The sequence below is a fragment of the Sus scrofa genome, chromosome 7 (assembly GCF_000003025.6).
Source record: "Sus scrofa isolate TJ Tabasco breed Duroc chromosome 7, Sscrofa11.1, whole genome shotgun sequence".
NCBI lineage: Eukaryota > Metazoa > Chordata > Mammalia > Artiodactyla > Suidae > Sus > Sus scrofa.
In genome coordinates, this window is record NC_010449.5 from 110731465 (window position 1) to 110743646 (window position 12182).

Below are 12182 nucleotides of genomic sequence, written 5' to 3' on the forward strand. Positions count from 1 at the left end.
GGAACTGGCAGGGTACGCCCAGCGTTCAGTTGCTAAGCAACAGGATGAGTGGAGGACCCCGGTTGGGAATGTCTAAGTCACTGCCTCTTAATTTAGCCACGGCGCCGGCTCCTCGAAATTAATGAAATGTGTAGCCTTCGAAGGTATACAGTGTTAGAAGCCAAGGTTTGGCAAGCCCTAATGCTGAGTTCTACGCGCGATGAGCATTCTTTTTCCTGTTCTCAGGCGCGATGCGGGACGCCTCTCCGGCAAGGCCCCCGCCGCCGCGCGTTGCCGAGCAGAGCTGGACGCCGCCCGCTCCTCGCCCCCCGCCCTCCCCGGACCCGGCGCTGGTCCTTCGCGGCCCGCCCCCCCCCGCCGCCATGGGCTCGGAGATGGAGCCGCTGCTCCTGGCCTGGAGCTATTTTAGGCGCAGGAAGTTCCAGCTCTGCACCGATTTGTGCACGCAGATGCTGGAGAAGTCCCCTTATGACCAGGTACCGGCCGGACCCGTCAGCCTTGTTGATCCCGGCGATAAGACTGAGGGCTCTGGGGGATGTCCCGGTCCCCGGGAGGGGTCCAGGGAGGAAGGTCCTGGCTGAGGTTGACCGAGTGGTCAGCACAGTCACCCAGAGCGAGACCCCCTAGAACCACGGCCCTCAGATCCTTGCCCGCGATGTCCCCGAGTCCCTGCAGGACCCATAGGTTCTATGCCATGACCGTCTCCTCCTCAAACTTCAGCAGCCCCCTTGCTTCAGATGTCCCTTAAAGGAACACTTTGGTGACGAACTTTTTTTAGTTCCTTTATGCTTGCATAATAGATGGGCTTGTAAGCTCGCTGCGTGTGCGTTACTAATTTCTGAAACAATTATGTATAAACGTAAAGATATGTAACTTCCCACCCCCTGTGGAAATGGCTGCCTTTTTTTTTCCCTTCTGGCTCCAACGTGTGATCCTTCCATTTCATCTTAAGACAGTTTCATCTATTATTGTCCAAAAAGAGGAGCCTTTATTCTGGGGCTTGAGTGCAACTTGAGACAAATAGTGCAAATTGGGAATGAGAATCTAGAAGAGGAAAAGATAACATCTATTATTGGGAGGGAGGGATGGGGGAAAAACTCTCGATTGATTGAAAAGTTTATTTAGGTTCTCTTATGCTGTGTATAAGAGAGGTCCGCCTCTGGTGGGTGGGTAATTCTTGAAAGGGTAAAAGAGAAACAGGGAGAATAGAGCAGAGATAGTGCAGTTTGTTAGCGCTTCTAGTAAATGCAGAATATATTTATGTAGTTATAGTTTCCCAGCTTTTCCTCTGGTGGTGTTGCCTTGGAGATGTTAGAAAAAAAGGAAAATGGAGGGGAGTTACGTAAATGGAGGTGTGAAAACTGTTACTAGGCTCTCTGCCTTAGTTTCCAGCAAATAGATGGAGGATAACCTGTTGAGGTGAGTATTTTGGCCTTCAGATACAACAGTTGGGTACAGCATTCTGTGTTAGTGGGAATGCTAAACTAGGTTCTGTTTGTCTTAGTTCCCATTAGTTAATGGGACTGCATTTCTGTGGACAAGTGTTGTTTCTTGGCACAGTAGTCCCATAAATGCTGCTGCTGGAAAAAAAAGCGACGATTCCACCATCAAATATGTTTGGGAACCATGACAGAATATTGACCCCTTGACATTCATACAACCAGAGTTTGTTACAAACTAGTGATGTACCGGACATTGTGTTGTTATTCCATTGAGTTAAGGTAGTTTCCATACTGTGTTCCACAGAACAGCAGTCCCAAGAGTGCTCAAAATTTCCTCATTAAATGCATTTGGGAAATGTATATTCCCTACTTAGATTCCAGATTCGTAGTAGAGGCTCTGAGAAGTTCTGCAGAAAGAAACTTAATTGTGCCTAGGTTTGATTCATACAGTAGCGCTGAAACTTATTCCACCACCGATTTCTTTTTTGGCAGTGGGCGAGGGTCAGATATCTGTTGTTGTTATCCTAGGGAGATGTTGTCACATTGGGGAATGTGTTATAGGCAGCAGTGTTTTTATTAATGGTTAAGACCTTTTAATCTTAATGACATAATCAGAGTGCTATTCAGTACTGCACTTCAGATTTAGTTTGTGCGAGGCACTGTGATAAGGACTTTATATGTGTTCAAACCAATGACCTTTTATTGAGTGCTTACTACTTGTCAGGCGTAAATTCTATAAATTGTATGTATTTATTTGCTTAGAAGAACCTCGCAGAGTAGATAACAAAGATGATAGCTAGCATTTATTGAGTAGTTGCTCTGTGTCAAGCTGGATTCAGAGGATTTTATATGTTATTTAATCCTCAGCTATTTTAGGAAGCTGGTACTATTTCTCCCATTTTACAGATTGAGGCACACTGAGACATAAGGTGACATAATTTGTCTAAAGTTTCAAAGCTGTTAAGCCCATTCCCTTTGTCTATACTACACTGCCTCTTTGGTGCTTATTTTAGCCTAATTTTTCAAAACTCTGTGTTTCTGAACCTTTCCCAGTACATTTTCCCATCTTTGTGTCTTTTTCAACATTTTAGCTGAGGAGTTCCCTTGTGGCACAGTGGGCTAAGGGTCCAGCATTGTCACTGTAGCTGTTGGGGTTGCTGCTATGGCACGGGTTGGATCCCTGGCCTAGGATCTTCCACGTGCCATGGGCGAAAAGATTTAGCTAAGTGGTAAAGGGCTTATCTATGCACTTGGATTAGAGGCTCTGAGAAGTCCTGAAGGAAGGAAACCTGTCTAGTTTTTTATTTTTTTAAATTTTTTTTATTTTCCCACTGTACAGCAAGGGGGTCAGGTTATCCTTACACCTGTCTAGTTTTGATAAAGACAATATTCCGATACTTATTTGACCGCCGAGTGGTTCCCTTTTTGGAGGGACAGAGGTATAAATTTATCCTGGGGAGGTGTTGTCATTTTGGGAACTGTATAAGCGAAGCAGCAGTGTTTTTATAAATAGTTAAGAAGAGTAGAGGAGATCTTGACTCCTTTCCTTGTATGTAGGAAGAACAGGGTGAACAAATTAAGTACTTTGTTTAAAATACCCAATTTTGTTTAGTTTCTTATATAGTTCTCCTTAGGCCCTGCTGGCCCTCTTGGAAGATTAAGACTTGTTACAAGGTGTGTTTAGTGGATCTGATTTTGTAAAGGTAATGAAGAAAAAAAGTCAGGATCATTCTGGGAAATGTCGTCATTGGTAAACAGTTAAGATCATTATGGCAGCAGATCTTTCTGTGTCCTGGCCTATTCCATTGTCCTATTTGTTGTTGATTTGAGATAACAGTTCATAATATACATAATTAATTTTAATATCATAGTTTTTTTTTAATGTTATTCTTTGTTACTGTTTTGCCGTTGTGAGCAAGGATTGATAGGTTCAGCTCCTAAAGATGTCAGAGAAGGCATAAGAGAATCTGTGCCAGATCTGGCAGAAATTTATGATATTCTTTTCCTTTCTAATCCTTTTTATTTGTTACACTGAGAGAGTTTATTTAAAGAGGAGCTATGTATGTGTTGTCAGAAGGATGAGTAGTACTTTATCAGAAACAGAAGTTTTAACTTGATGTTACCTTATCAAGCTGGCATTTGGATGCCTGGATAGGGCCTCTGAAAAATTTATGGGTTCACTCCTTTTAGTTTTTCTTGGATCCAACCTTTAAACACTGTGCTTTTTCACTGTATGTTTTTCTTAGTATCAATTTGTAATTTTTTTTTTTTTTTAAATGGCTGCGCTTGAAGCCTATGGAAGTTCCTGGGCCAGAGATTGAATCTGAGCCACAGCTTCCACCTACACTGCAGCTGTGGCAGAGGTGGATCCTTTAACCCACTGCACTGGCCGGGGATTGAACTGGCGCCTCCATAGCAATCCAAGCCACTGCAGTTGGAGTCTCCCTTCCTCTTTTTAAAAAAAATTTGTGTATTTTGTATCCGATTGTTATTTTATTTTGGAACTATTTTCCAGTATGATTTTCCCATGCTTACAGAAATCCTTTTTTCTTAACTAATTAAAAAGAATTTAAATATCTATGTCAGAGTGCTGATGCAATTGATGAAATGCTTTGGGAAGCTTAAGGAGATTCCTTTGATTAAAAGCTTGAAAATTCTCTTTCTTTCCCCTAGAATATGAGTCTAGGCACAGAATCTAGCACATAGGTGCCCTCATTATGTATTTGCTGAGTGAGTGATTGATGATACTCCCTTATGCGTTGGGATGGTGTCATTTATGTGTGGCAGCTTTCCCTCTGCTTGTGATCACCCTCGGTGCCTGATGGTCTCTGCATCTCCCTGCCCCCATCCTAATTCTCAGCACCCTAGGTTCTTAAAAGTATTCAGCTTTTCAAATAGATGTAATGGCACTATGGGCATTCTTAATTCCTTTCTTCTTTCAAGGGTCAGTTTTGTTTTATTCAGTCGAACAGATTCTTTCTGGCGTCTTCCAGGAGAGTATTTCTGATAGTCATTGGTATTGGTGTTTCTTATGATGCTCCTGTTGTTTCATTGGGGGAAATTAAATGAAGAGGCTAGAAATCTACAAAAGTCTAACAAACACGATGACGGTAGTAGAAGCAAATGGTCCTCAGCCCTGCACTCAGCCCGTTTATCTTCACCTGCCTCTTTCGCCTCTTGGGCTTTTTTGAGGCTTCAGCATTTTGGAGTATTCTTCCCCTGCAGCTCCTTGAATTACCATTCTTGTGCCACTGAAGGATTTTAGTACAAGTAAGTGACTTTTTTTTTTTTTTTTTTTTTGTCTTTTTGCCATTTCTTGGGCCGCTCCCTTGGCATATGGAGGTTCCCAGGCTAGGGGTCCAATCGGAGCTGTAGCTGCCGGCCTACAACAGAGCCACAGCAACGCAGGATCCGAGCCGCATCTGCAGCCTACACCACAGCTCACGGCAATGCCGGATCCTCCACCCACTAAGCAAGGGCAGGGATCGAACCCCGCAACCTCATGGTTCCTAGTCGGATTTGTTATCCACTGCGCCACAACGGGGAACTTCATTTTTTTTTTTTGTCTTACAAGTGAGTGACTTTGAAGCAATGTCTGGAAAGAGAAAGGAAATTAAAATATTTCTCCTGAGTGCCAAGTGGATTCATTTTAATTTTTAATTTAAAAATTTTTTTGTCCTGCAGCATGTGGAAGTTCCTGGACCAGAGATCAAACCGGTGCTGCAATTGTGACCTATGCCACAGCTGCAGCTGGGTCCTTAACTCACTGTGCCACAGGGGAACTTCTCCCAGTGGATACATTTTTGCTCTTGCTTTTTTTCTCCCAGAAAAAAAAAAATAGCTTTTGTTTTTTACGTTAATTTTCACTTTGGGTTTTGCTTATTTTTCTCCCAGATGAGGAGAACCTCTCTAAAATGATTTGCTGCTTGCTAATCTTTTTATAAGCTTCAAAAAGAACCTTTCAGTCAACATACATTAACCTTTTGGTCTGAAGCCCACCTCTAAGACTATTTCTTCTACATTTAGGTCTCCTTTAAGAGATTTTGGTATAGTATCATAAAAAATATTTAGTTAGTACCTTGCACTTTCTCTTAGGATTTTATTTCGTTTTGATTCTTTTTTTTTTTTTTTTTTTTTTTTGCTTTTTAGGGCTGTGCTTGCGGCATATGGAGGTTCCCAGGCTAGGGGTCCAATCGGAGCTACAGCTGCCAGCCTACACCACAGCCACAGCCACACCAAATCTGAGCCATGTCTGTGACCTACACCACAGTTCACGGCAATGCCGGATCCTTAACCCGCGGAGCAAGGCCAGGGATCGAACCTGGAACCCTGTGGTTCCTAGTCAGATTTGTTTCCACGGTGCCGTGACAGGCACTCCTATTTTGTTTTGATTCTTGCCAAAGTCAGAGTAGTCAGGCTGGCCAGAGAGGTAGGATATACTGTGGACTAGCTTGTTTCCTTATAGTATAACACATCTTTATTTGGATACAGAAGGACTGTATATTTGACAAAATACAGTGAGAACGAGAGAAGCATCTTTTTTCAAAGTTTTTCTCTAAAGCGTGACTGAAAAAGTGGTTAAAAGTTACGAGATATAACAGAGAATTGCAAAATGGCCTTTCAGGCAGCAGCATGACCTAGAGGGAAATGCTTGTGTTTACAGCTCAGGTCGGTCATCCTGATTAGTTGCTTAATCTGATTACTGTTTTTTGTGTTCCATATGTCAGATTGATGGCTTTAAACCAGCCCTGATTTTTTTAGCTCCAGTATAATAAAGCAGTTCATAAAACATAGAGGTTTTTCAGGTTTTTTTTAAGATTATATACTTTTCTTAAGGGGAGATTTCTGATAATTTTTTAAATTATGAAAACCAGATTTCTGATAAATCTTTAAATTATAAAAAGCGTGATTCTGTATGTGAAAGGGTGAGCTGTTTATCAGAATAGGGGTAATTCACATTTTCCTCTCCCACCCCCAGTCTCTGCTTATAGAGAGATGTTGCAGAGAAGAGGGAGTTATTATTGTAAATATTTTTGTAGATTTGTAAAAGTATTATAAATATTGGGGGTGGTGAAAAGGCTGAAAGCTGCTGGCTTAGATGAAAGATAGGGAGGCAGGGGTCCCCCGTGAGCTAAATGATAGTCGTTAGTTGAGACAGTGATCTGGTGATCCAAGCCAAAGAAACATCTTTCTGTATGATTATCTAATTTATTTCCTCTTTGGGGCCATGGAGACTTAGAGCCAGACTTAATCTTTTGATTCTATACTCTGTGGAGCAGTTCACTTCATGAATTTGTCTGCTGCTGAATTTTACGGACTACATGCCCACTTGGTTTTCGTAAACCTTCTGAAATCCATTTATTTCTCTGTGCTCTTACATCCTTTTCCTTCCTGTTACTGCTAAATTCCGAATAATGATTCCATAGTTGAAGAACAGAGCCGGGTAGACTCATTAGCCAGGGTAAGTATTGGTGGCAATTAGGAAGTCGAATTCAGAATAATCTGGAGATTTAATTCCCTGAAGTAATAGCAACAACCTAAGAGAACGCTGTACCCTAGGGAGGAGGGAAGGAAGGAAGCAAACTGCTGTGAATTGAAGTTTGTGCTAATGAGTTTTTTGCTGATTCTGGGCAGTGTCACTCCACTTTCCCCGTTTTCTTACTCACTGGCTTTGAAGGAGATTCAAAAAGAAGTTTTCCTGTGAAGACCCGTAACTGGGAGTCGGTTCTGGATCCTGAAGAAGTCCATGTTGTTGTAAAGAAATTCTGTGTGGTTGCTCCTTCTCGTTGAAAGGGCTCCCACCTTTTACACTTCATGAACTGAGATCGTCTATGTAAAAGAACTCTGGAAATTGTGGAATATGCTTTAAAATGCAAGGTCTTATGTTTAAAGCTATCCTGTAAAATAGGCATTATTGCTCTCGTTTGAGAGGAGGACTAGTTGATGGAGATTGCATGACTTGCTCAAGGTCGTGCAGCTAAGTGGCTCCCTGAGGATCAAGCCCAGACCTTCTGACTCTAGGGCTGGCCTGGTGCTTTCTTCTCAACTGTGCGGATACCCATGGAAATGATTTGCTAGACCAAGAAACATAACTTGTGATTCCCTGTGTGGGTGGATTAATTCAAATCATAAAACTATAATTGAGAGAGAGCCAAAGATGAAGGTCTTAGTGATTTAAAAATATTGTGCCCTGTCTCTATGTTAAAATATCTGACTCTTTCTCTCCATTGTCCTGCTTCTCCTGGTGGACCTGCAGACCAGCCACACCTGGTCTTGGTCTTCAGCAGTCTGCTTTCCAGCCTTGCCGTGGTCTCACATATAAAGCAATGTGCTTGATCTTGCCTGAGAGTGTCTAGGTTCAAACACCGCCTGCACACTTTGACCTCAGTTTTCTCATCCCTAAAATGGCCATGATAATATACCTGCATCAAAGGGTTGTTGTGAGGGCTAAGTTCTTTATCTTTTCTTTTCTTTTCTTTTTTTTTAGCTATTTTAGGGCTATACCCGCAGATTTGAAGGTTCCAAGGCTAGGGGTTGATCAGAGTTACAGCTGCTGGCCTACGCCACAGGCACAGTAATGTGGGATCTGAGCTGTGCCTGCAGCTACATCACAGCTCATGGCAACACCAGATCCTTAACCCACTGGTGGAGGCCAGGGATTGAACCCGAATGCTTATGGATCCTAGTCGGGTTCCTTAACCACTGAGCCACAGCAGAAACTCCCATGAGGGTTAAGTTCCTTAACACCTGGTAAGCGATCAAAAAAGTTAGCTGCTTATTGACTCTATATAGCTAGAAATATTTGCAGGTAGGATTCTGTCACTTGTATTTTTCTGAAAGTATTGTGGTAATCTGGGAAGCATCTGCAAGGAAAGTGTTCAGTGAAACTGATGATAAATTGAGATTGAATATAGTTCCTAGATTATTGGCACTCAATAAATCTTTCCTTTTTTTCTGACTTCCTTACCTCTTGTGTGTCCTGCTTTTCTCTCCTCCATCTATCATTGGTCCATAGTTGAGTATAGCACTTAACACAGAACTGTAATTTATTTAATTATGCCCCTCCCCCCATAGGATGTTTTCAGTGCCCACCAGGGATGCCAGCAGAACGTTGTGGAATTAACATGTTCTCTGCCTCACTCATGGTTAAACCTTGCTTCCATCTTCCATCCACACAACCATACTTATTTCTACACCTTTCCATCTTCTGGGCCTCTCATTTTCTTTTCTTTTTTTCTTTTTTTTGGAAGTTCCAGGGCCAGGGATCTAACTGTGCCACAGCAGTGACGTGAGCCCCAGTAGTGACCGTGCTGGGTCCTTAACCTGCTGTGCCACAAGGGAACTCCTAGGGCTCTCATTTTCTTCTTAGACCTTTTCATTTCACGTCATTTCCCTACATGCTCTTTACCTGCACGGTAAGTTGTAAATGTGCCCTTCCTGTGGGGCAGAATGAGACAGGGAGCATGAGGGCCTCCATCACCGAACAAAGTGCCCTGAGCCTGAGCTGCTGGTGTCAGTTTGGGCCAGTGGAGGAGTCTTCCTGCCCTTGGCAGAGTCGCAAGCATCCAGCATTTACTTACCATCCATGGTTCTGTCTCTGTGACTATTTTCTTTTCCTTTTCACATGTCGTTTACAGTCACATCTGGCAAACTTTTTTGACCCCTTTCTACATGGAACTTGTCTCTCTCCTACCCTTTATCCTTCATTCCTGCCTTATTGTTTCCAACTTATTTTTTTTATCTCCAAGACAGACTGGCAAGCAAGAGCTTCTGGCTTCTGTGTGATCTTGAGCAAATTACCTGATATCTCTGAATTTGTGTCCTTATCTGTAAAATGGATACTAACACTTAGCTGCCTGCCTGAGATGGTCACGGGGGTCAGATGAGATAATGGGTCATAGAGACAGGTACACAAACAGAGTAGAAAGGATTATTTCTTCTGCTAGCTCTCTGCCTGTGTCAGTGTATTTCTTGTAAGTGTGGGCTGTGGGTCTAGGAAATCTTTTCTTTGTCCAGATCTCTCTTAGGTGCCCTGGCATTGAAGCGCTCCACTTGGTATATCTTCTTAGTGGCTGTTTCCTGTTCACTTCAGCTGATGGCCACATCGTCCTGAGGTCCCACCCACGAGGCCTTCACTTTCTGGCCGGGTTTAGCCTTTTTCTCTCATGCTGCTACTGTGCTTGTCATGCTAAAGAAATTGCTTATCCTTGCTTGGTGACTGGATGGTTTACACATTGCTTGCACACATAATATCTTAAAAAATATTTAGGGTATTCTTTTGGGATTTTGGATCTGTAGAAAGTAAGAAAAGCAAGGATCTTTTTCTTTCCTCCCCCCCCATATTCTATTTCTTAGTATCTTCCCCAATAAAATATGATGCAGATTAAGTGTTTAGAGGCTGCTAACTAGAGACAGTAAGTGTAGATCTTTTATAAATAAATTTTTATAATTTTTTAAGTGGATTTCTGTTTAATTTTGGGCAGAAAAAAAACCTGAGTTTGTTAGCATCTGGCACTGATATATATTATAATCTATTTATAAAAAATTCTCAGCAGACACTACAGTCAGACTTAATTTCTTATCTTCAGCCACTAATCCCATTATATATATATATATATATATATATATATATGCAGAATAGAAGGGTTTATTGTATGTAGATTTTCCTCCTCCTCCTCAGGTGATTAAAGTCTGTATGTTTTAACCACCATAAACTTATTTTTGAATATAAAGAAATAGTTCCTTGGTATAGTTGTAAAATTATTTTTAATTCCTCAGATACTGTGGCTTAATTAAATAAGTAGAGATATCTTCTCTGTGCTCTAAATAAGGTTAGAGTAATTAGAATTTTCTGATCATAGGAAATTTAGCATTCTTCAGTGGATTTTAGTTTTTCAGAACTCCTCAGAGAACTTTTGGAGAAACATTACAGTTAATATTTGCGGAATTCCCCTCATGGCACAGCGGAAACGAATCCGACTAGGAACCATGAGGTTTTGGGTTTGATCCCAGATCTCGCTCAGTGGGTTAAGGATCCAACATTGCCGTGAGCTGTGGTGTAGTTTGCAGACGTGGCTCGGATCCTGCGTTGCTGTGGCTCTGGTGTAGGCCGGCGGCTACAGCTCCGATTCAGCCCCTAGCCTGGGAACCTCCATATGCTGTGGATGCGGCCCTAAAAGGACAAAGAGACAAAAAAAAAAAAAAAGGTTAATATTTGGGTTTTTACTGAATGAGTTGAGTTCACCTACAACTATCTTGTTAGTCCTTTATTTTAGAAATTATATTATCCTAAAAATGTTTACTGCCTTCTTAATGCTTTCCAGGAACCAGATCCTGAATTGCCAGTGTCTCAGGTAAAAGTTTAGCTGCAACTTAGTTTAGAGAATAGTTTAATCACTATTGCTTAGTTGTTGCTATAGATTAGAAAATTTGCTGCGTATCTACTTGTACGGTTATAAATTAGCTATATCTACCACGCATTCTGTACCCTCTAAAATAGTAAACTATTATATTTCCAATCCTTTGGGTCTGTGGATGTAGAAATAGGGCAGTCTACTCATTCAGACTTGGAGCTAAAATAGAAATGACCGATATTGACCCAGAAGGATGAGAAAAATAAAGGAGGAGACAAGGGAAGCCAGGGACTTAGAAGGGGAGCCAAGAAGTCAGCAGAGCCTCTAGTGTCTGAAAAGACTGCAATGGACAGGATTGTATATCTTGAGTAAAGAGTAGGCTGACTCTGCTTGGAACAGTCTTATTTTTAGAGAGAGGTGCCTGCTGCAGTGAGCAAGAAGGGAAGACGTGGCCAGACACCTACATCTACTAGAGCAACTTGGTTAGAAATGGGAGGCCAGGGAGTTCTCTGGTGGCCCAGTGGGTTAAGGATCCATCGTGGTTACTGCTGTGGTGCAGGTGGATCCCTGGTCTGGGAATTTGTGTATGTCGTGGGTGGGCGCAGCCGGGGAAAAAAAAAAAAAAAAAAAATAGACCTGCTAACTGGATAAGACCTAGCAGATGAGTGGGGAAGGTGCCCAGAAGGTCTGGTTCAGGGGATACCTGGCCAGTGAAGCTTTTCGCCAAGAGGGTTTCCAGTAAGTCTGGGAAGAAGGAGAAGGGATGAGTGAGCTGTAAATCAGAGAACTCAAATACTGCTGGTTTGCCTTGCCAAGCAAGAGAGAGAATTTTAAGTGTTTTTGGGTAAACAAACAGATCGAACCTCCTCGGGTTCATTTGCATAATCATCACATCTTTTAGAAGAAAGCAGTATACAGAGTCTCTGATGGAGGCCTGTGTGGTATTAGACAGGGCAAATAGGTTAAAATGCAGTACTCTATTCTTTAAAAGGATGATATTTGTCATTGGAATGTTCATAATCGTGACTTCCAAATTGATAGACGGTGCACAACTATTTTTTGCATAGTATATGTACAATTCATAAGGACCTAAGGTACAAATAAAGTAAGTAATGTGCTTTTTGTTTTCGTTAATTTTGGAAGATTTTGATTAAAATTAATATTATGTTAAATTATCAATAATTTGCCTTGTTGCTATGTATTTAAAACTTTAGTGGTATTTGATCGTTGCAAACCAGCACAGGGACTTCATGAAGGACCTGTATGTGGCGTTTCCTATGCTGTTACGGGACATTAATCATCCACTGGATAGTCATCTAAAAGAATCAGAAGTGGGGGAAGTTCTTGTCGTGGCTCAAACGTAAACGAACCCTACTAGGAACCATGA

General features: G+C 41.8%; 1 protein-coding gene across 2 annotated transcripts in view; it reads left to right on the forward strand.

The window, feature by feature from the left end:
• TTC8 (tetratricopeptide repeat domain 8) overlaps positions 265-12182 on the forward strand; it is a 52271-nt gene continuing 40353 nt past the window's right edge. The window contains exon 1 of one of the 2 annotated variants that reach the window (XM_001927081.6): positions 265-476. In XM_001927081.6, the coding sequence (XP_001927116.2) occupies positions 363-476 (114 nt within the window). In that variant the 5' untranslated portion in view covers positions 265-362. Of the gene's footprint in view, positions 477-1100; positions 1420-12182 lie in introns of those variants that run through there. The other variant, XM_005666374.3, reaches the window with a different exon arrangement.